General features: G+C 35.1%; 1 protein-coding gene across 1 annotated transcript; it reads right to left on the bottom strand.

Annotated features, from left to right (window-relative positions):
• Positions 1-903: 903 nt before the first annotated feature.
• LOC131806499 (sodium-dependent nutrient amino acid transporter 1-like) lies at positions 904-26,101 on the bottom strand. The gene is made up of 11 exons (XM_059130637.1): positions 25,567-26,101; positions 8,194-8,413; positions 8,045-8,134; positions 7,531-7,756; positions 7,198-7,468; positions 5,389-5,492; positions 4,954-5,320; positions 4,791-4,890; positions 1,419-1,595; positions 1,266-1,360; positions 904-1,195 (listed from the first exon to the last, which is right to left on the bottom strand). The coding sequence occupies exons 1-11, from the start codon at positions 25,621-25,623 to the stop codon at positions 1,019-1,021; spliced, it is 1,884 nt and encodes a 627-aa protein (XP_058986620.1). The 5' UTR covers positions 25,624-26,101; the 3' UTR covers positions 904-1,018.

The raw sequence follows: 26,101 nt of genomic DNA, 5'->3' as shown, positions 1-26,101 counted from the left end.
TTCAATATTTGCCGAATATTGCGATATGTTCAGCTCACGAGCCATTTTTCGGCCACACAAGTAGCTTCTTTACTTTTCGAACCATTTCTGCTGATGTTGCTGTTTTCTTCCATTCACTTCCTTAGCGTGGTGAAAATTCAGTTCAGGTATAGCTATAGCCCCCATATATATGTTTCATCCGATTTGGTGTTTAATTCTCTCATATTCGTAATTTGCACCCCGCAAGAATGATATTTGTTACCAGATATCAGATACAGTCCAGAAATAACTCTGCCAAATTGTATCAAGATCGGTTCAGATTTGGATATAGCTGCCATATATATCTTCAACCGATTTCGGGTTCAGTGTGCACCAAATGGCCAATATCAGTGCAAATGATCTGAATTTTGGCACATCCGACCGAACTCAGTCTAGAACTCAGTCTCCAAACAAGTACATCAATGATATTTGGTACCAGATATCTTATAAAGCTCTGGAAATACCTCTGCCAAATTTTATAGAGATCGGCTAAGATTTGGGTATAGGTCTCACATATATATACCTAATCCGATTTCAGGTTTATTGTGTAAATAATGGCTAATATCAGCCCAAATGGAGTGAATTTTGGGGCGTACGATTCCTTTAGTCGGAACTCGGATCAGATATATATATTTTTTTTTAATATAATCCTTCTCGAAGTGATATCATGCTCTCTATAGCAATGTTATTTGGTATACAAGATTAACATGTCTCCGTCCAATGTAGAATTGGATATGCCTCCCATTTATTAGTTCCCTCTGAAACCAAACTATAACTGCTCTAAAGCCAAATGTTGACAGGTGGTATGATCTACTTCAAATAAATTCTTTGTAATCGGCCCGCCCGGCTTTTAACTTTTCCTTACTGGTTTTATTTTAAAATCTTTTACAAATTTATTATTTTTTTTACTTTTACATCTTTTCCTTACAACTACTTTACATATGTACACATACACATTAATACTAAGTTAATAATACTCAACACACAACTCTGTTTCCAATTAATTGGGGGAATTAGATAGGTTATATACTTTTTGTTTAAAGAATCCCAATTTACTGCTGGATTGCTTCTTTTGTCGTTCCTCGGCAAGAGCTTCTTTATAGGCAAACCATTTGGCGCGTATCTCGGGATTTTTGGGTCCCCAAGACTCGGAAAATCTCAAAGATGTCTTGAAAGTCTACAAAGGAGTAACGATAGCAAACATTTCTATTATTAAAGTTTTATAAAATAAACTCCAATTTACTTACATTACAAAATGTATCCTTGTAGTTAGTTTTGATATACCAGAAACCCCACAGGGGAAATTGCACCACGCCAATGGCAAATATAATCCAACCAGCAGCTGTAATTGCAGGATTTTATTAGCAAAGAAATATATTCTTCCCACTCTTAATACTTACCATTGGCTGCTTCGGGGTACTCAATTTTCTTGTAAGTCAACGGTTCAGTGGTTACCATGGAATAAATGAAGATTACCAACATCATAACTGGTGTCAGGAATGACCAACATAAACGCCAATATAAGGAGACTTTTCGGTGTGTCATAAACTCCACATCGTCGCAGAAGTTTTGTAAGCCTTACAAGAATAAAACAAAAATTTTAAATTTGAATTTAACAAAAATACCGCTCCTAGCAATATTGTAAAGTTTCTCACTAGCCATTATCGTACTAAGACTAGAAATTTCCTGAAGTGACAGTTGGTGATCTGTCTGAATTCGAGTCAATTTGCTTCCTGTGGCTACAGAAAGTGTGGTGTTTAGGGTATATGAAATCTGCTGATGAGGATTATAGTGGTGCGGTAATTCGGATGCAAAAGTTCAACTTCCTAGTTTATTTCTATGTGTTTGGATCCTATCAAGTTTACAAACGATAAGCGTCCCATTGGTGTAAAGTTCATTGGCGCCCGAAAGATTATAGATGCGAAGTTATTTACGAAGTAACATGCAGAGACACTGAAGAAGAGACAATAGAGCAGCGGTGCTCAAGAAGAAATATCTCTTTTCAGTCAAATTTCTCTTTGCTTATTTAAATCAAGAACAAAACAGTGTTAAGTCATTATTTATACAAATATTTTTTAACCATTTACTTTATAAATTATTTTGGCAAACATTCGTGTTTAAAAACAATTAAATAGAACCGTAAAATATAAAGAAAAACAGAATTTTAATTTTCTCTTTTTTCTGTTCATGTTCTAGAACACGGATTTGAGCACCGCTGCAATAGAGTGTACGTGGGTAGAAAGGAGAGAATTTGAGATGAATAATTGTGAGAAGAAAAACGAAAAAAGGAAAAAAACTCAGATTTAAGCACATGAAGGAGTGGGGACGTTATGTAGACTTCAATAATGTGAGAGTTATTGATGAGGAGAGGAGAGAGAGAGATAAATAATCTTGAGAGCCTCCGCATACAAGAGAGAATGCACATATCGATGAATACAAAAACAAGTTAAATAGTATCAGTTTTGCTGACAGATGTATACCTCCAGCCTTAAGTTATGATTATTCTAATTGTTGACCTTATGGGAGAGGCTCCGAAGCAGTTGACCAATATTGTCCAATTCGTATCCGACCTAATGCCATGTTTACGTTAGAACTTTTTGTAGGGTTAACCTACTTTGAGAGGATTTATTTGAAGTAAAAGTAGTATTAGTATTAGTATTATGACGTGCCATATTTGGACTATATCGTCTAATTCCTATTCTTCATATTAGATATGTGCAAATTTTTGGAGAATGTTGAAAAATGCGTGAGTTTACAGATATGGCGGACCGATGTATTTACTTCATCGAATACAGATAAATGCATTGGTATGTGTAAAATTTAAAGGAAATCGAACATTTATATTCAATTTTATACAGTTTATATCAGATTTCCGGTTAAGAGAACTATTTAGATATAGCAAGTTGTAAAGAATCGTCGACTTGTCTCGCAAGTTATGACAGATATAAGTATTGGAAATTGTGACCCTTTGTGAGTGAGGAACCAGAAGGAGTTCGCAGATATATATCATCTTTAGATAGATCTTGTGTTGGAAAAATGTTTCTATGTGTGAAATTTGAAGGGAGTTGGATGCTTATTTCGCTTTCTTTGAGCGTTTTGTTTTTCAAAAATCTTGAACCTTACGTGGGGGAGGTACTAGAGGAAATAGTCCGATCTCTACCATATTTAAAACAGATCTTGTGTTGATAGAAATTTTGAAATGAACAAAGTTTGAATAGAATCGGATATTTTTTCGCGGTTTTTGACCTTCATGCATATTCAAATTTTTTACCCTTTGTGTGGGAGGTGCCAGAAGGAGTAGACATATATATTCCTTATTCACATCAGACCTTGGGTTACTAAAAATATTGTGATGTGTGTAATTTAAAGAGAACCAGATGCTTATTTCGGATTTTATAATCGTTTTGGTTATTCGAAACTTTGACCCTCTGTGGGGAAGGCACCAAAAAGAATGGTCTACCCTCTTTTTAAGAGATCTTGCGTTGATGAAAATATTTAGATGTACACTTGATATAGAATGTTAATTTTGCGTTTTATGAGCTTCATGGATATTCAAAATGTTGACCCTTTGTGGGGGAGGTACTTGATAGAGTAGACCGATATTGTCCATTTTCGCACCTAACACTGATTGAAATATTTAGATTTGCAAAGTTGAAGCAAAATCGGATTATCCTTCTTTCTAGTTTTGCTGTGCAGTATTTTTTTTTTTTTTTTTGAAAATGTTGACTATTTGTGGCTTAGTTTACAGAGGGAGTGGATTGCCCATCTCCGAACTCGATCTAAGTATCATAATAATATTGAACTAAATCCGATAATCCCTTCGAGAGTTATCGTGCGCACACCCAGACAGACAGACAGACGAACAAACGGACATCGCTAGATGGACTCCAAATGTCATGAAACGGATTTGGTCCAAAGAGACTTATGGCCTAAAGCCGTTATTTCGATGAGGCACGTTTTGGCTGTATCAAATGGTATATACTCTCTCTTGCCGTATGGTTGAGAGTATAAAAATCGAGGAGATGTACGCTAAAATTGTGAATTCCTTCCTCCCATTCAATATGAAGAAATACTCGTGGATTAGGGGGTAGTAAGGTCCATCGTGGATTATCGATTACAGAACAGGTTTCTCTGAATACTACCTAAGTAATTCATTTTACATTTTAAATAATAGACTATCTAATCCTAATAGAGTATCCTAAACTCTGTGAAAGAACTGTAAAAAATGTCTCTAGAATCTCTCTCAGAACTGTTAACAGACGACGAATTTTATTGTAACCAGTAACACGTATTATTAGACCATAAATATCCAAGCGGAATTTTATTCACACGGAAAGCATTTTTCTTTTTTTTTTTCATTTTTCTCGAGAGATCAATCCTCCAATTATGAATAATTGAGGATAAATTATTTGCTTTCTTTCCTATACCTTGTGTACCCTATTTGTTGTACAAAATGGTGCAAATTTACACATAAGGCGGATGCACTTTTTCTGAAATATTTCCAAACTCGCTTTAGGTTTGCCAAGAAGATTTTTCTAAAGGAAAAAACAATTTTGAGAGCATTTGCAATACCTACTTCTATCCCCCTCGAAATTATTTTTCAGGAGAAATTTTTGTTCATTATAGAGAGAAAGATAAAAGAAAAAAATCTCCGCGGAATTGTTATTCACGATTGGGCTGATGAAATTTGGACACGGTGATAAATATTACACAAAATGGATGCTAAGAAATCCGCTAAAATCTTTAAATAAGTGTATCATTTTTCCACTTACCATAAATCCAAACAATACCGACAATTTCCAAAATGGCCAAGGCAAATATCACATAAGTTCCGCCATAAAAATCAACTAAATTCAAAATCCATTGTCCTCCCTAAAAAAATAGAAAAGAATCCTCAATATAAGCGCACAAAATAATCCAGATATCACTACTTACAGGTGTTACATAGACCAATCCCAAAAGAAACCCGCATATCGATGTGACCAAGGCCACCGCCCAATATTTAAAGGATTTAAATTGATCGCACACAATGGTCACAATTGTACTTTGCAGTGCCACAATTGAGCCCACACCCAAGACGAACAGCATAAAAAAGAATAAAACGGCAAATAACTGTGGTACCGCCTGAAATTTGGCAATAGCATCGGGATAGGATATAAAAGCCAAAGCAGTACCACTTTGCACAACCTCTTTGATGTCTGAAATATTTAGATTGTGTGCTAGATTTCCGAGAATTCCAAATATCGTGACACCGGCCAATAAGCTAGTCACGGTATCCAAACTGGTCACAATCATGGCATCTCTGAAATGGAAGTAAAGATATAAAAACATTTGATGGTTGAAATGGGTGTCTGTAGAATAAATACCTACCTATAAATTGGATGATCGAAGCGATTATACGAAGAAAACATTATAATGGGACCTACACCAACTGCCAATGAAAAGAAACATTGGACAACGGCCTCTTTCCAAACCTGAAAATAAAAAAAGGTTTTTAATTCAAAATATTTTACACCATGTTCAGAGTCGTAAATACAGGATGAGATAATAAAAAACTGCAACAAAATTAAACACCATAATTCTAACATTTTTTTAATTTTATTTAATTAAAGCGAAAAGTGTCGGAAATAGTATCAAATTTTAGAATAAGTTTAGATTTGTTGGAATTGGTCACCTTTGGCACGAATTATGGCCTTCAAACGGCCAATGAAACCGCCACACGCTGCTCGAATGTTGCTCTGCGGTATTTTGGTCCATTCCCGACGAAACGCTTGCTTGAGGCGATCGACACTTTGATACTTTTTAGTGCCAACCTTGTTTTCCAAAATATTCCAGACACAATAGTCCAACGGATTGGTATCTGGAGATTTTGGTGGCCATTGTGCGCTGGAAATTAACCTCATTTTGTAACCATTCTTGGGTGGAGCGTACTGAGTCCTGTTGGGATGTCCAAGGCTTTAATACACCCTCCTGAATATTTTCGCGATAATATTCGTTATTTATTCTGATGCCACGGTCGATTAATACGAGCGGAGAGCGAACATCGGCTGTTATGGCGGCCCACATCATCACCATGGCCGGCGCTTGAGTTCTGGTAGCCAACGGAAGGTTTACAAACTGCTGGACAAGGAATGTTTTCTCATCGGAGAAAACAAAATTCGGCAGTTCACCATTTTGGCCAAGCGAAGCAACTCTTTAGCTCTTTTGAGTCTTTTTTGTTTCTGTCGCGGTGTAAGTTCTTGTACTTTTCGGAATCTTAATGGCTTTATCGCGAACTTTGAATACCCTCCACCATTTGGAACGAAATTGGCAATTTTTTAAAAAATAAAATCCGTTGAAAATTGCTTTAAAATCTTAAAAATACCGAATGTTGTCGTTATATTAGGGTCTATACGACGACGTGGACCTACATAGGCAACTTTTATTATAAGCCGTTACAATATTCAAATGCGAAACTTGGAAAAATCGGGGAATAATGTAGCTAAAATCATCAAAATACCAAATATAGGGAGGTACTGATGTATGGGGGATGTCTGGACCTGCAAAGACAATTTTCTGTCTTAGGCTGTAATATCCATTACGAACTTCAAATACCGAATTTGAAATAATTCCGGTGAATAATGTCGCTAAAATCATCAAAATACCGAATATCGGGAGGTACTGTTATATGGGGGCTATACGAAGACGTGGACCTGCACATACAATTTTCTGTCATAGGCTGTAGTATTCATTATGGACTTTAAATACGAAATTTGTTACAACTCCGGTGAATAATGTCGCTAAAATCATCAAAATATCGAATATGGGGAGGACCTTTATATGAGGACTATACGAAGACGTGGACCTGCGCAGACAATTTCCTGTCTTAGGCTCTAGTATCCATTACGAACTTCAAATACCACATTTGAAACAATTTCGGTGAATAATGTCGCAAAAATCACCAAAATACCGAATATCGGGAGGGATCGTTATATGGGGGCTATACGAAGTAGTGGAGCTGCACACACAATTTTCTGCCATTACGAACTTCAAATATTGAAACATTTCCGGTGTAAATAGGTCTAAAATTGTTATTTCGATCAATTACAAACGGAATGACGAACCTAATATACCCTCCATGTTTTGTATGGTGGAGGTGAATTTTACTGCTTGTACCTGATATAGACTAAAATAGCTTACCTTTAAATCCACCAATTGACCCCAATCAGGTTTCAAGAAAAACAAAATACCGTCCACAGCACCTTCCAAAGTAACGGCGCGTGCCAGTAATGCCACTAGCACCACATATGGAAACAGGGCCAAAAAGTAGGCTGCTTTTCCGGAACTCTTAACACCTTGACGTATCACAAAGAAAATGACAATCCATGAAACAAATAATGATGCCGTCAAATATAAATCTGGCCAACCCAAACCGTCGACAATTTGGGTTTTTTCTTTCGATACAATTTCTCTGTAACAAAAACAAAACTAATAAGAATTTTTGAAAATAAAATAGAAGATGTGTGTACTTACGTAAAATATAATTCAGAACTGCTGGTTAATTTGTGAGAAGCATTTGTGGCTACTAAGCTATCCTCTTTCGGCATAGAATCCACACAATCTTGCCATCCCTCGCGGCAATATGTCCATGGTAGTACGGCTTGGCACGACACGACCATGTAGTATAATGTCAAAGCTATCAGCGATGAATAGTACGTTATAATACAAATTGTACCGAAGGCTTGACCATAACCGACACCTGTAAAATTAAAACTTTTTTTTTCACAGGAATTGACAACATTTTTTTCATTTGATAGTGTCATGACAAAACTAAATAGTTCTATTTATCGCAAATATAAAATACCATCTAAAAATTTGCCGAGTAAAAAGAAGGCGACATGACTGTCAGCTTCCTATTCTTTGACATTTTTCAATTTGGCTTTTGAGAGTTAATTACCCAGACATGCCTAAAAGTATGCTATGTATATGTTACAAATGTTGGATCAAACAACTCTAGATAATGATCATTATTAGCGAGTGCACTTACCCAAAAATGATGGACATATAGACCAAATTTTCACCGATCCTTTACTTGTAAACTGTCCCATTATCATTTCCAAATAGTACATCGGTTTACCTTTGATAAAAAAATTCGAATGATTAATCGAATAACTGACCCTGAACTTTATTTCTTACCAATCAAAAATAACACCACCAAATATGGAATTAGAAATGCTCCACCTCCATTTTCATAGGCTGTGAAGGGAAATCGCCAGATGTTACCCAATCCCACAGACATGGATATACAGGACATTAGGAATTCAACACCATTTGACCAATTCGGTCTGTTGTCGTCGCCGCTAGCTGCGTCTTCAGTCTTATCATTTTTAGTAGTTTTGTTGTTGTTGTCCGAGAGCTAAAATAATTACAAGAAAAGACATAAATAAATATTTTTTTAAATGAGGAAAGGTTGATTTAGAAACGAATTTAAGCCTGTTTTGTAACAATATTCCTTCACATTTGTTCATAATTCTGAAAAATGTAAACATAAATAAAGTTTTTATACCCTCAGCCATATGGCTAGAGAGAGTATTTATCATTTGATACGGCAAAACGTGCCTTATCAAAATAACGGTTTTAGACCCTAAATTTCTTTGGACCAAATCCGTTTCAGAACATTTGGGGTCGATCTAGTGATGTCCGTTCGTCTGTCCGTCTGCCTGGCTGGTGTGCACGATAACTCTGTAAGGTATCGTAATATTATTATCAAATTCAATCATGTTCGAAGATGGGTAATATAGGCCCACTCCTTCTGTAACATCCCCCACAAAAGGTCGAACTTTTTAAATAAAATATTTTACTGCACAGACGGACAATTTCGGTCTACTCCATCAAGTACCTCCCTTACAAAGGGTCAACATTTTAAATAATTATAACTCTTATAAAATGTGATGTAAGAGTCCGATTGTCTTCAAATTACACACATCACAATATTTTGATTAACCCAAGGTCTGGTGTGAAGATGGAATACAACAGTCCACTCCTTCTGGTACCTCCCCCACAAAGGGTCAAAATTTTGAATATCCATGGAGCTCATAAAACCCGAAATTAACATCCAATTTCAATTAGACTTGGTACATCTCAATATTTCTATCAACACAAGATCTGTTATTATGATGGTAGAGATCGGTCTATTTCTTCTGATACCTTCCCCACAAAGGGTCAACATTTTGAATTTACAAAAAGTTTATAAAATCCGAAATAAGCATTCGGTTCTATTCATATTTCACACATCCCATTATTTCTACTATCATGAGATCTGTTGTGGATATGGGATATATCGGTCCACTCCTTCTGGTACCTCCCCCACAAAGGGTCAACATTTTGAATATCCATGAAGTTCATAAAGCCCGAAATTAACATCCGATTTCATTTAGACTTGGTACAACTCAATATTTCCATCAACAAAAAATCTGTTATAAAGATAGTAGAGATCGGATCATTTCTTCTGGTACCTTTTGAAAAACAAAATGCTCAAAGAAAGAGAAATATGAAACCCACTTCAAATTTCACACATACAAACATTTTTGCTAACACAAGATCTATTGTGAAGATGATATATATCTGCGAATTTTGCCCATACCAATATTTTTATATGTATTAGATGAAGTATGGGAATGGAGTACTTCGGTCGACTATATCTGGTACCTCACGCACATTTTAATATTTTCTATAATTTATTATGTTACGTTGTAATATTTATATTATATTTGTCAAGATCCCATACAAAATGGGCAATATTGACCCATTCCTTCGGAGCCTACTCCATAGAGGTCAACAATTTGACTAATCATAACAGAAGTCATGAATATATATCTGTCGGCAAAACCGACTGATACTTTTAAACTTGTTTATTTCAAAACTTATACAATCACAAAATAAATTTGTATTTCTCTGCCTACTCCTGATATAGGGCACACTGACCTAACTCAGAAAAAAAGCCTTCTACGTATTCTCACCTTAACGCTTTGCATACATAAGTATGCATATCATTGTCACTCTCTTTAGGAGTTTATCCCCGATATTCCTTGAACTTTTTTAAAAAAATAATTCTTATTTTTGTTCTTTGTAATTATTGACATTTATGATAAGTTGTTTTGGCATACATTCGCAAATATTGAATTTTTTTATCGTTACCAAAAATAAATGTAAACACCATTAAACGAATCATTGGGCCTTCAAACAACTTTCAATTCATGTGAAGAAATGCCTTTGGTTTGAGACGGCAATGACTTGTACATTAGGGATATGAGTGCAAAATACCTCTGTGTGGACAATTTAATGATAATATTAATAATAATATTTAAAGTAATACCAAAAATAATAAAAATATTAAATAAGTATTTTTTTTTTTTGGATTGGTATATTCGGTGAACGCGACCTCTTTAAAATTAGGTTTTTTTTTGAATTTTTGTTTAAAATATCTTTAAAAAAAAGTTCATCCCTATTGTACATGAGTATCCATTGCAACTTATGAACTCATTTATATCGAAGCTTCAAAAACTCTGCATGTGTCAAAAACATTTACATTTCTTATGAAGTAAGAAATTTAAATCGTTTAAAAAATCCCCTCTTCAGCTAAGGTTGAAAAAACCACCACTTCAGATTTATTAAAATGCAGGTCTCGTTGTTTTTATTTACATGTTAGTACACTACTTTTAGGGGATTTTCTGCCATTTCAAACAACTTTAATATGCAACATCATAAATGTTTCTCAATATTTGACATCATTAACTTTTTGTTTCTAAGAATTAACTAAATTTTTGGTAATAGGCTGTGGTTTTATTCCGTGTGGCAGTCAAAAAGCATCTTAGCTCCTTACGAAGGCGCTAAGGTAAAATTGGCGGGAAAACAACCAAAGCGATGATGTACTCCAAAGCATTTGTTTAAAAAACTAATTGTGTCTCAGTTTTTCATTATTATTTAGATAATTGCTATTAAAGCAAATTACAAATGTCAGACTTTACGGAAGCTTTGGCATAACTCAACTATTTTTATGACTAATAACACAACACTTGTATTGTTGTGACAAAAAGTCCCCCTGCAAATGAAAGTAAACAATAAAAGTAATTAGGAGAAAGAGAGAGAGAGAGCACGCGAGAGAGAGAACCGTTGCGAATGATGTATTTATTATTGTCTAAATGTGTGGGCTTATTGCTTAATTTATTCTATTGTATTTGTAAAAAACTAAAAAACTAACTAAATAGGGTGTACTGTGCCGAATCGTTTATACCCTCAGAAATATAATTCCCAATGGTAAATTAGATTTTTGTGGGAAGCAAACCTTTCTATGTGACAACTACCAAGTCCCATGTATTGTCAACGAAGAAGAGCGAAGAAGCCTACTTTTGACAACTATTATTTGACAATAAACTATAAGCATCGGTAACTTCAAACTGTGCACGACGGTGATTCAATAAATGTTATTTTTTTTTTTAATTTTAGAGTGGACGGCAACATTTTCCCTTTTCACGAGTGTATAGTTTGCAGTAAAGAATAATGAATTATTGTGAGAGAGGTACTAATTTGCCCTAATCAATTTACTTATATCCTATCAAACTTGAGATGAGAATACATAAAACGCTTTTTTAACTGGCTAAGTCCTAGGCTGGCTTCTCTGTAGAATGACAAAGGAAATTAAGGTTGACTTAGTTCGATTTTGGCCCTACGCTCCTTTGTTTTTATATGCTCCACCTTAACTTGGTCATTCCGTTTGTAACATACCTAAATATTCGTCGTAGACCCCATTAAGTATATACCGGGTGAGATAAAAAAAAGCTGCAACAAAGTCAAACGCCATAATTTTTACATTTTTTTTAAATTTTATTGAATGTAAGCAAAAAATTCGGAAATAGCATCAAATTTTAGAATAAGTTTAGATTGGTTCGAATTGGTCACCTTTAGCACGAATTATGGCCTCCAAACGGCCAAAGAAACCGTCACACGCTGCCCGAATGTTGCTCTGCGGTATTTTGGCCCATTCCCGGCGAAGTGCTTGCTTGAAGTGATCTTTGCTTTCCAAAATACCCCAGACACACGAGTCCAACGGATTGGTATTCGGAGATTTTGGTGGCCATTGCGCGCTGGAAATAAAGCGAGGAACTTCATTTTGTAACCATTCTTGGGGGGCGGAGCGGAGAGCGACCATCGGCTGTTATGGCGGCCCACTCCATCTCCATGGTCGGTGTTTGAGTTCTGGTGGCCGAAGGTACACATTTGCAGCTGACCTCTTTGGCTAGTAAACATGATCATTTTGTTTGTTTACAAACTGCTAGATAACAAATGTTTTCTTATCGGATAAAACCAAATTCGGCAGTTAACCAATTTCGGCCAAGCGAAGCAACTCTTTAGCTCTTTTGAGTCTATATTCTTTCTGTTGCGGTGTGAGTTCTTGAATTTTTTTGGAATTTCAATGGCATAACCCCGAGCACATTTTTCAATATTTGCCGAATGGAACATTGCGATATCTTCAGCTCACGAGCCACGAGCGACGCGGGTTTCGATCATGTCGCTTCTGTACTTTTCGAACCATTTCTGCTGATGTTGTTATTTTCTTCCGTCCACTTCCTTGACGTCGAGCGATAGTACGAGACACAATAGATTTATTCACATTTAAATGCTGGAGTGGTCTAACGATAGGAACTTGTGGTTTTCCAGCCAAATATAAAGAAATCACTCTATCACGCTTGAATTCCATCACGAATAACTTTTTTTCTGGAAAAATCTCACCAAAATGCTTTTGTGCGCTTATAAACAATATAATGAGCTGTCACTGGAATAATTTTAACAGCTGTCGGACAAGTGGCCTAGAAATGACAGCAGTCTGAAGTTGGTTGCAGTTTTTTCATCTCACCCTGTATATACAACCATTTTCCAGACTACATGAATGAAAGTATCCAGGCCTTAAAAATCATGTCCACAATTATTGAGGTAATAAATATTCAGAAACTAGCGGAAGTAATGATTTTCCTGGAGCAACAATATAAAGCATTGGAAGCTTCATCAGACAGAAAACAATTCAAAACTGGAACATCGACACTTAAACATTACAACGAATATACTTTCCCCAAACACTTAGCTCAATTATGTGAAATTTAATCATTCATGCACCATAACATCCTCATAAATTAAAATAAAATTAACTTTTATTGCACGAGGGTAATCGAACAATTAGCATCTCCAATTGACCTCCCCTAATAATATTCAAATAATTACCACCAGACAGACAGCGGCCACACGAAATTTTTGAAATTAATATAATATTGATAATTGCGAAAATCAACTGACTTAATTGTTAATGCATGCCATTAAGTAATTTGTAACGACATATGTTTGAATTTCCGGACAGGCATCGTTTTTTTTTTCTACAAAAATTTAACACACAATTATGAAGATAATTGTTTGGCATACAGTGTGTGGAGTTAGTGTATCTTAACAAAAAAAAAAAAAATAAAACTTAAATTGGCCATTGTTTTGTTTTCAAAATTTAACTCAGTGAATATCACATTCTAATTTATTATTATTCATTTCTACAATTACTTCCATTCTCATTGAGGTACTGTACTGAGAAAGCCATTGCTTGAATCATAAACGTAATGCTTAACATTATTCTGATAGAACTTAGTGTACAGTACCAGGATGTACGAAGTGCGATAAGGCTGCCAGAGCAGAATATGCTGCACACTACACGAGCCAAACTATCTCTAATCGGTCTGCCGATATATATAGACGAATGGAAGAAGACACGGGAGCCGGAGTCTTTTTAGAGTAACAAAGAATGACCTACAGTAAAGTATTTTTGAGGCAGAGATCTTTGCGATCATGAAAGCGACAGAATTGATTATGCAGAATGAAATAACTATTTATGTCGAACGGCTTTTAAGGTGAGAATATATAAAACGCTTTTTTGACTGGCTTAAGTCATCGTCTGGCTTCTTCGGAAAAGAACAAAAAAGCGTAGGGCCATAATCGAACTAAGTCAACCTAAAACTCCTTTGTTCTTTTCCAAAGAAGCCAGCCGACGACTTAAGCCAGTCAAAGAAGGCGTTTTATGTATTCTCACCTTTAGTTATAAGAATTGCGATTTTAATTGAAATATTTACTTCACTCTTTTAAAATCGCGATGAATTTCCGAACATTTATAGTCGAGCTTTGAAATTTGATACATACATTTTATACGCCACATAGTGGCAAGGGTTTTATGCCTTTGTGCATTTGTTTGTAACATGAAGAAAGAAGAGAGATAGACCCATAATTACTTTTGAGGATCTTCATAGAACCACTTTCTGAGTCGATTTATGCATGTCATGCAGGTCACATTTATTATCCGATTAAGATGAAATTTTCCAAACAGTATTTGTTTGACCCGAGGACAAACCCTATTGAAATTGGTGAGAATCGGTTCAAGTTTGGATATAGCTCCTATATACAGGATGAGTTGAAAAAACTGCAACCAACTTCAGACTGTTGTCATTTGTAAGCCACTCGTCCGACAGCAGTAAAAATTATTCCAGTGACAGCTCATTATATTGTTTACAAGCGTCAAAGCATTTTGGTGAGAATTTTCCCCAAAAAAGTTATTCGTGATGGAATTTAAGCGTGATAGTGTGATTTTTTAATATTTGGCTGAAAAACCACAAGTGGCTATCGTAAGAGAACTCCAACATTTAAATGTGAATAAATCTTTTGTGTCTCGTACCATCGCTCGTTACCGTGATACTCGTAGCGTAGCCCGACGTCAAGGAAGTGGACAGAAGAAATCAGCAACATCAGCTGAAATCGTTCGAAAAGTAAAGAAACGACTTGATCGAAACACACGCCGCAGTGGCCGAATAATAGCTCGTGAGCTGAACATATCGCAATATTCCATTCGGCAAATATTGAAAAATTAGCTCGGCATACAGCCATTGAAATTCCAAAAAACTTACACCGCAACTGAGAGAAAATAGACTCAAAAGAGCTAAAGAGTTGCTTCGCTTGGCCGAAAGTGGTGAACTGCCGAATTTGGTTTTCTCTGTCTCGGATGAGAAAACATTCGTTGTCCCGCAGTTTGTAAACAAACAAAATGATCGTGTTTACTTGTCAAAGAGGTCAGCTGAAAATGTGCACCTTCGGTTGGCCACCAGAACTCAAGCGCCGGCCATGATTATGGTGTGGGCCGCCGTAACTGCCGATGCTCGCTCTGCGCTCGTATTATTCGACCGTGGCATCAGAATAAATATTATCGCGAAAATATTCTGGAGGGTGTATTAAAGCCTTGGGCATGCAAAAATTTTGTCCGCAGAGCTTGGACATTCCAACAGGACTTAGCACCATCCCACTAAGCACGCGCGCCACCCAAAAATGGTCACAAAATGAGGTTTCTCGCTTCATTTCCAGCGCACAATGGCCACCAAAATCTCCGAATACCAATCCAAGGTTGGCACTAAAAATACCAAAGTGTCAATCACCTCAAGCAAGCACTTCGCCGGGAACGGGCCAAAATACCGCAAAGAAATATTCGGACAGCGTGTGACGGTTTCATTGGCCGTTTGAAGGCCATAATTCGTGTCAAAGGTGACCAATTCGAACAAATCTAAACTTATTCTAAAATTTCCGACATTTTTTGCTTTCATTCAAAAAAAAAAGTAAAAATTATGGCGTTTGACTTTGTTGCAGTTTTTTTATCTCACCCTGTGTAGCAAACTATAATTGTTCTAAAGCCAAGTGTTGATGGGTGGTATGATCTACTTCAAATAAATTATTTTGTTTCGGAAGCTCTGCTAAATATGCATAGTGGTGTAGGGTATCATATAGTCGGCCCCGCCCGAATTTTGACTTTTCCTTACTGCGTTTTCGATGAAAATAGGGCTCGCTGTGATTGAAAAAGTACATATATACCATGGTAGAAGAATGCTAGTAGATGAATCACCGCTGGGAACATAATATAAGTCAACATTTTTTTAATGTTTTGTTTAAAAATAAGTAGATTTTTAATTTTTTTTTTCATTCACAAATTGTTATAATTTTTTATTCATAAATTTCAATTTCAAAATTGGTTTGCCCGTTTAACACATAAATTATTTATACTATTGTATTTAGGTACGTAGAAATAATAATTCCAATTCAAAACACTATGCCATATAGTAATTTATTTGTTTCCCATGCAACCATCAAAACCAGTAGACAATAAAACGAAACATTTAACAAATCGTCTTGATTAGTTCGGGAATGAACGCAGACAGGTTTTCGTCATGTTTTCCATACATTTTGACTGTTGTCACTTTTGCTAATGACAATTTTCCCATTGTTGCGGCATTCACGTGTCAAAAAATGTGGTTTAAATGCTAAACTAAAAGGGCATAAAAACAAATTATTAGAACTTAAAAGACAAAAGAGATGATTGAATGTCAATAGAAAAAGTGCATTCTAAAGGGAATTGCAATTTAAGAAATCAGTTTTACAACTGCTACTGCTCAATGGAGGTCCAAAGAAGAATTAAGACAGCTACCTTCGTCGCAATTTTTCATTATGGGCCAAATTGAACTGAGTCAACTTAAAAATCCTGGCTGGATTCTTCGTAGAGGAATAAAGAAGTTTTAGGTTGACTTTGTTCGATTTTGGACCTACACTCCTTTGTCCTTTGAAGAAGCCAGCCGATGACTTTGGCCAGTCAACAAAGCGTCAGCCCTGAGACTATGTCCGCTTCCTGTCAAATTTACATGCAAGAATTTTTTTTATTTATTCAATCATTTTTCCTAATTTCTAAAATGAGTTAAGTAGCGCGAAAATTTAATAACATTTTCTTTCAAAATTGTGATCTAAACAATTCGTTATCTCAATTCCATGGGAAAACTGGCGAATAGCTTTAATGCGCGTTCCGCTATATATGTTTCTTCCAATAATAAATTTTGAAAATATTTTGTTTTTATTTTTCAAAACAACATTCATACACAAAATGCGCAGAAGTCGGGCACACTTAGAAAAAAAGTTGCAATCAGCTCGTAGCTCTACCTCACCTTTACATTGTACCGTGATTTTATTGAAGTTATGACTTTTCCAAATGTTCAATCCATTGTCAGAACGTCCGTGAAGATAAATTTGAAATTATCTAACAACGACACAAACCACACTAAATGACCCAGATTCTACACCGAAAATTATACGGATACATTTGAGTGAAATTTCGTCCATCTACTTCATTTCGTTCCGAAACTAGAGTTATTGCCAGAGACGGACAGATGGACGAACTATGCTTAATCGACATTGAATATTGTTTAAGAATATATAATTTGTGGGGTCTAAGATGCTCATATTTTGGATTTACAGAATACTCCATATTATGGTGGAGGGTATAGAAATACACGTATAGATGACGACTTGAATTCCTTAAAATGCCATTTAAAATCCACATTTAAGAATTTTCTTTAACAAATACATATCTAAATCTCTCTATGAGTCCCTCAAAACTTTATTTAAACATCCAAGTTTATGGGGGCGAAGTAGGCCTATCAAAATTTCATTTTAAACAAGTTAAAAGTTTTCAGTCGGTTTTGCCGACAGAGGTATACCCTTAGCCAACGTTCGGTTATTTAAATATATATTGACTTCTGTTATTCAAATTTTGGAGTAGTTTCCGAAGGAATAGGCCAATATTGTCCATTTCGTATCAGACAGGAATATAATATATAATTTTGCGACGTACCAGCCTTGGACTACTTTGGTTCCGTAACTTTGGAATGTGATAGTTTTTAGAAAATGTTAAAAATTTCGACCTTTGGGGGGGATATCAGAAGCAGTAGACCGATATATTCCATTTTCGCACCAGACCTTGGGTTAATAAAAATATTCGGATGTGTGGAATTTGAAGACAATCGGACACTTACATCACATTTTATAGGAGTTGTAATTATTAAAAAATTTTGACCCTTTGTGGGGGAGGTACTTGAATGAGTAAACCGATATTGTCCATTTTCACACTTGACCTAGCACTGACGCAAATATTAGGATTTGCAAAGTTGGAGCAAAATCTGATTACTACTTCCCATTCTGAGCAGATTTTTTTTTTTGAAAATTTCGTCCTTATGTAGGGGAGGTACCAAAAGGAGTGGACCAATGTATTTCGCCTTAACACCAAACCTTGGGTTAATAAAATTATTGGGATGTGTGAAATTCGAAGAAAATCAGACACTTACATCACATTTTATAAGAGTTGTAATTATTCAAAATTTTGACCCTTTGTGGGGAGGGCCGATATTGTCCATTTTCGCACTTGCCCTAGTACTAACGCAAATAGTAGGATTTGCAAATTTGGAGCAAAATCGGATTATTGCTTCTCTTTCTGTGCAGAAAATATTTTTTTTGTTGAAAATTTCGACCTTTTGTGGGGGAGGTACCAAAAGCAGTGGACCGATGTATTCCACCTTAACACCAGACCTTGGTTTAATAAAATTATTGGGATGTGTGAATTTTGAAGACAATCAGAATATTACATCACATTTTATAAGAGTTCTAATTATTCAAAATTTTGACCCTTTGTGAGGGAGGTACTTGATGAAGTGAATCGATATTGTCAATTTTCGCACCTGACCTAGCACTGATGCAAATATTAGGATTTGCAAAGTTGGAGCAAAATCGGATTTTCATGTCTCTTTGTGTGCAGAAAATATTATTTTTTTGAAAATTTTGACCTTCTGTAGGGGAGGTACCAGAAGGATTGGACCGATATTGCTCATCTCCGAACTCGATCTAAGTTTGACAGAAATATTACGATGTACAAAGTTTGGACCAAATCGGATACTCCCTTCAAGGGTTATCGTGCGCACCAGACAGACAGACAGACGGACCGACGGACATCGCTAGATCGACTCCATATGTTCTGAAACGGATTTGGCCCAAGGAGACCTATGGTCAAAAACCATTATTTCGACTAGGCACGTTTTGACCGTATCAAATGATATATACCCTCAAATGATATATACCCTGGCTGAGTGGATATGACAATTTTAATCAAAATCCAGTGGGTTAACATATTTATATGTAAACGTACTATTAAACCTGTTATTAGTTTAATAGTACGTTTACATATAAATAGGTTAACCCACTATACTTAAAATAAATCCTCTTGAAGTAGGTTAACCCTGAAAAAAGTTCTAACGTAAACATAGCATAAATGCCAATATGAGACAATCAAAACTTATTTTATACATCCAAATGGTGATATGAATCACTCAAATAATAATCCGCGTTCAAAGCCCCGTATGAATAATTTACAATTTCTTTTAAATAACAACGTATAGAGGACGATATTAGTACCTCAAAATACCTTTTAACAACCCAAATTTGAATCTCCATATGAGTCCCTCAAAATTTCATTTAGACATCCACTTTTAGATAGTGTTGTGAATCGGTAGAAATTTCTTTTAAAACCCAGGTTTAGAAGACGATATGAGTTATATAAACAAGCCCTTCAAAATGTTTTTTTTTTAATCCGCTTTCCTTTCAAAAAAATCAAAGTCCATGTTTTCTTCAAGGAATCCCCCACTAACCTCAAATATATTTAAGAATCAACGTTTAAAGGGCATCTCTCAAATTTTCTTAAAGCTCCAGCAAAAACCTTTGTGTAGGCTGTACCACGATATTTATTATGAATACGCCTACACGCAAATATTTCACCCCCCTGTGTGGAATTTATACTTTCACTTGAAATAATAAATATTAATTACGGTTTCAAGAGGAAAAAAACGTAATTTAAATTTGTTTTAATGAATAATTAGTGTAAATAGTCTGCTACGAGTAAATGTTTATTTATTTTTTTTTCTGCTACAAATAACTCATTTAACAAGTGTTAAACAATTCTCTCTAATTATATATGGTATGGTATGTCAGATGCCTATGGATATATTTGTTGTGTTATGATCACTTTTAACACTCTTTGCCCTTTGCCTTCACCATAACTCGACGAGTATCTTTACAATGTATTTGAAATAATGAAAATATTTTCTTTTATTTAACTAATGGAGTTGGACTCAATTATTCTCGATGCCTTCAGTACCGTTGTACAGTATTATTTAGTTGAGTATTTTCATCATTTTCTCTCCTCCAGAACATGCCGGAATGTACTAGTTTTGCAACTTTTTCGTATTAATATGCTTTGCATTCTTGTGGTTCTGGAACAGAGCAATTATTATCTATTATAGGTTAGATTTCGTTAACATTGGTACCCTTTACCACAATACTTGATATATGTGACGTAAATTTGATATATATATATATATATATATATATATATATATATATATATATATATATATATATATATATATATATATATATATATTAATATATATATATATATATATATATATTAATATATATATATATATATATATATATTAATTTTGTCATTCCGTCTGTAACTCCTCGAAATACTCATGTCAGACCCAACAAAGTATATATATTCTTGTTCAGCGTAAAATTCTAAGACGATTTAGCCATGTCCGTCTGTGTGTCTGTCTGTCTGTTGTAATCACGCTATCTTTCGAATAAATTGAGATAGAAGGCTAAAATTTTGCACACATGTATATTTTGCCAGTAAGCAGGTTAAGTTCGTAAATGGGCCATGTAGGTCCAAGTTATCATATAGCCCTCATATTACGGTACCCCCCGATATTCGGTATTTTGATGATTTTAGCGACATTATTTACCGGGATTGTTTCAAATTTGGGATTTGAAGTTCATAATAGATACTACAGCCTAAGACAGAAAATTATCTGTGCAGGTCCACGTCTTCGTATAGCCCCCATATTACGGTACCCCCCGATATGCGGTATTTTGATGATTTTAGCGACATTATTTAACGGAATCGTTCCAAATTTGGTATTTGAAGTTCGTAATAGATACTGCAGCATAAAACAGAAAATGGGCCATGTAGGTCCACGTCTTCGTATAGCCCCCATATACCGTACCTCCCGATATTCGGTATTTTGATGATTTTAGCGACACTATTTACCGGGATTGTTTCAAATTTCGCATGTGAAGTTCGTAATGGATACTTCAGCCCATGCCAGAAAATTGTCTGTGCAGGTCCACGTCTTCGTATAGCCCCCATATAACAGTACCCCCTATATTCGGTATTTTGATGATCTTAGCTACATTATAAACAGATGTTTCTTCAAGTTTCGCATTTAAATATTGTAATAACTTATGACAAAAGTTGCCTATGCAGGTCCACGTCGTCGTATAGGCATTCGGTATTTTTAAGATTTTAACAGAATTTTTAACGGATTTTAATTTTTCTTTTGGAAATTGCCAAATTTGTACCAAATGGTGGAGGGTGTTAAAAGTTCGCCCCGGCCCGGAACTTACAGCTTTTTTACTTGTTAACAACATAGATTTGCCCTAAGTTTCCAGTTTCCTCCTTTTAAAATGTTCATAATCAGATGAGTGTACTTCAGATTTGAAATGAAATCATCGTCAACCATTTGATCCCAAGGAAATCGATTTGAACACAAATTTCTGGTTAAATGCCTAACATCATGACACTAAAAATTTCATTAGACCCCTTTTGTTTTAATATTCATGCATGACAAGATATAAAATACGAATTACGCATTTGCAAACAAAATGACACCCAAAATGTGATTTTCCCTCAGCAATTTCTAAAAAAATCCCCTATTTGTACATGTTAATAAATTTCATGTTCAATATACCGTGGAATCCAAATTATTCGTTAAATTTAGAAGCCAATCAATTGCGTTGATGCATCTACCTGTATTCTTCTTCCATGATATAAGAAAACTAAAACAAACATGTAAAAACGGTCCATATTCAAATATACTTAAAAACACTGAAAATATTAAAATATTAAAAAAATATTAAAACCCGGTCTCTGTAAATTAATAACCTAAGCCCCTTTGTTAATTTCCGAAGAAGTCAATCGATGACTTAAGCCAGCCACTAAAGCGCTTTATGTATTCCCACTTTTTAGGTGAGAAGGTGACTTATTTTAAAGAAAAAAAAAAAAAAAACAAGTTAAAACCAGTAACGAAAGTCCTAATGTCGGGCGGGGCCGACTTTATGATACCTATAGAGCTCCGCTAACAATTAAAAGTTTTTATGGGAGAATTTAATCATACACGCTATGATTATAATTATAATTTAAAGTTCAAAGGACTAAATATGCCGAAGCATTTGTATCTTTTAAATTCGGACATGTATTGCCCTTTTGGTGCAAAATTAATTTGAAATCAGATAAAGATATATATGGGAGCTATATCCAAATCTGAACCGATCTCGATAAAATTTGGCAAAGATATTTCTGAGCTGTATTTGATATATTTCCCTGAATAAAATTTAGCAAATGTATTTCTGAGCTGTATTTGATATATTTCGCCAAATATTGTTGTTACAGAGTGCATATTACGGCTGCGGAGGACTAAAATAACAAATCGGATGAACAATATATATATGGGAGCTATTGCTATATCTGAACCGATTTCGATCAAATTTGGCATATTTATTTTCAGGCCTAATTTGGTTGTATGTGCAAAATTCCATACTATTCGGGCTGATATTACACGTTTGGTGCACAATGAAATCCAAATCGAACTATATCTAAATTTTGACCGATTATCTCCAATTTCAGTGGGGGTTCGTCCTTGGGCCAAACAAATGATTTGGGCAAAATTTCATTTGGATAGGACAATAATTGCGAACTAACTTTGCATAAATCGACTCAAAATGTGATTCTATGCAGATCATCAAAAGGAACGATGGGTCTATCTCCTTCCTTTTGCCTGTTACAAACAAATGTACAAAGACATAATACCCTGACCACTTTGTGGTGTAGGGTATAAAAATATTAATACCCTCCGCCCTAGGGTAAAGGAAACATTAGAACCCATTATGGCCCACAAAAGCCAATTTTAAGACATATTCGTGGGAAAATGTGGCAAAAATCATCAAAATATCAGAAGGTGCCGCTACATGGGGCTATACAAAAACGTGAACCTATACATACAATATTTCGGCAACGGAGCTAGAACCCATTAGGATACAAAAATACCAATTTTTAGACAAATCCGCAAAGAAATGTGGCAAAAATCATCAAAATACCTAATATCTGGAGGTACCGTTATATGGGAGCTATACCAAAACGTAGACCTATACATACAATATTTCCACCACCGCAACCAGAACCCATTATGACCAACAAATACCAATTTTTAGATAAATCCGCAAAAAAAGTGACAAAAACCATCAAAATACCGCATATCGGGAGGTACCCTTATATAGGGGCTATACCAAATCGTGGACCTATACATGCAATGTTTTTCCACCGGAGCTAGAACCTATTATGAACAACAAATACCAATTTTTAGACAAATGCTTGAAAAAATGTGGCAAAAATCATCAAAATACCAAAAATCAGGAAGTACCGTTATATGGAGGCTATACCAAAGCGTGGACCCATACATACAATATTTCGCCACACGAACTAGGACCCATTATGACCTACAAATACCAATTTTCAGACAGATCCGTAAAAAAATGTGGCAAAAATCATCAAAATACCGAATATCGGGAGGTACTGTTATATGGGACTATACCAAAACATGGACCGATATATCTCATTTTCAATACCAACCATACTAGACACAATACAAAATGTTCTGCCAAATTTTGACGCTCTACGTCAAATTATGTGGGCTGTATCGTGATTTCCACAGACAGACAGACGGACGGACATCGTTAAATCGACTTATAATTTTATGCTGAAGAATTGCTCTTTTATGAATAAGCTAGCCGATGACTTAAGCTATTAAAAAACTCTTTATGTGCTTGTGCTTAGTAGAATTAAGAAGGTAAAATTATGCAATTGTGAAGACCTGGACCAGCCAGACAATTTTCTGTCAGAGGCTGTAGTGTCCATTACGAAGTTTAAATACAACATATCAAACAATATCGGTGGGTATTGTACATAAACTCGTCAAAATATCGAATATAGGGAGATACTGATATATGGGGCCTATAAGAATAAGTGGACCTGCGCAGACAATTTTCTGTCTTAGGCTGTAGTATCCATTACGAACATCAAATACCAAATTTGAAAGAATTCTGTTGAATGTTGTCGCTAAAATTATAAAAATATCGAATATCGGGAGCTAACGTTATATGGGGGCTATACCAAAACGTGGACTTACATGGCCCATTTTCAATATCAAAAGTCCTGCAAACATAATATACATTTGAGTAAAATTTATCAATCTACTTCAATTCGTTCCGAAGCTAGAGTGATTTCCACAGACGGGCGGACATCGCTAAATCGACATAGAATTTTATGCTGATCAAGAATATATATACTTTGTGGGGTCTAAAATGTATATTTCGAGGTGTTACAAACGGAATGACAAACTTAATATACCCTCCATACTATGGTGGAGGGTATAAAAAGTGGATATGTTCCGCTAATTTCGTTATAAATTCTTGATTTTTTATACCCTACACCGCATAGTGGTAGTCTTTGTGCATTTGTTTATAACATGGAGAAGGAAGCGAGATAAACCCATAGTTACTTTTGAGGATCTCCATAGAATCACTTTCTGAGTTGATTTATGCATGTCAGTCCGTCCGTCCGTCTGCAGGTCGCATTTATTATCCGATTGAGATGAAATTTTCAAAACAACATTTGTTTGGCCCAAGGACAAACCCTATTGAAATTGGAGATAATCGGTAAAAATTTAGATATAGCTCCTATATATATCTTCGTCCGATTTGCCTTTTATTGTGCAAACGTGTAATATCAGTCCGAATAGTATGGAATTTTGCACATACAACCAAATTAGACCTGCAAATATGTATGTCAAATTTGATCGAAATGGGTTCAGATATAGCTATAGCTCCCAAATATATTGTTCATCCGATTTGTTGTATTTGTAACCCACAGTCGTAATATGCACTCCGTACCATCAATATTCAGGGAAATATATCAAATACAGCTCAGAAATATCATTGCCAAATTTTATCGAGATCGTTTCCGATTTGGATATAGCTCCCATGTATATCTTTATCCGATTTCAAATTAATTGTGCACCAAATGGGCAATACAAGTCCGAATTTTAAAGATACAAATGCTTCGGCATATTTACTCCTTGGAACTTTAAATAATAATTATAATCATAGCGTGTATGATTAAATTTTCCCAAAAAATTTTTTAATTGTTATGTGGAGCTCTACTAAATTAGCAAAGTGGTGTAGGGTATCATAAAGTCGGCCCGCCTGACTTTAGGACTTTCTTTACTGGTTCTTTTATTATTTTTTAAATACTTTATAAATTTATATTTATTGTGGACATCTGCAACTAAAATCCAGTCCATCTATAAACTTTTACAAAAACTCATTTTATTTTAAACTTTTCTCTTGCCTTTATATCACTCAACACCATTCGTTATTGGGTAATATACCAATTTTAAAATATTTTGTATTTCAAAATAAAAAAAATTAAAAAAATTCAATATTAATAATATTTACTTCGATGGACACAGTTGTTGTAACACGGCCATTGTTTTCATTAGTGTTGACCTCCATGTTGGGTATTTGAAAAAAAAAAACTTTAGTTTTTGTATTAATTTTAAACTCTTTTGTTGCCGTTTGTTTTTGTTTTTTTTTTTTCAAAACTGTAATTACTGGACACAATTAATGTTGCAATGTCGTTTCGATTCATTCACCGTTCGCGTTTATTTATTATTAATATTAAAATATATTTGTTGGGGTTGTTTTTGCCATTGTATTTCGCATTATTTGCCGCTAATTTCAATAACAACGTTGTTTTTAACACAAATTTCAATTGGATTGAAATATTCCCAGGTAAATTATAACACTTAAGTTCTACAACACGCTACGATGGATGGGATGGCACGCCAACTAATGTTAACAGTGGGTAAAAACAACAACTGCCACTGGCAAAACACCGACTCAAGGGCCCGTTCCGTTCAAACGCTGCGATGCGATGCGAGTCGTTGAAAGGTTTTAAAGTTACTACCGATTACCTCAAGCGAACATTAAT

The sequence above is a fragment of the Musca domestica genome, unplaced genomic scaffold (genome assembly GCF_030504385.1).
Source record: "Musca domestica strain aabys unplaced genomic scaffold, Musca_domestica.polishedcontigs.V.1.1 78, whole genome shotgun sequence".
NCBI lineage: Eukaryota > Metazoa > Arthropoda > Insecta > Diptera > Muscidae > Musca > Musca domestica.
The sequence above is the reverse complement of the archived record's forward strand: the minus strand, read 5'-3'. Positions and strand labels throughout refer to the sequence as shown.

Bases quoted from the DNA above. Each gene is read 5' to 3' on its own strand.
- LOC131806499 (XM_059130637.1), bottom strand. From the start codon at position 25,623: ATGGAGGTCAACACTAATGAAAACAATGGCCGTGTTACAACAACTGTG. The intron at 8,135-8,193 runs GTAAGAAATAAA...TTTTTATCAAAG, and splicing joins GGTGGTGTTATTTTTGATTG to GTAAACCGATGTACTATTTG. The intron at 5,493-7,197 runs GTAAGCTATTTT...TTTTATTTTCAG, and splicing joins GTCAATTGGTGGATTTAAAG to GTTTGGAAAGAGGCCGTTGT.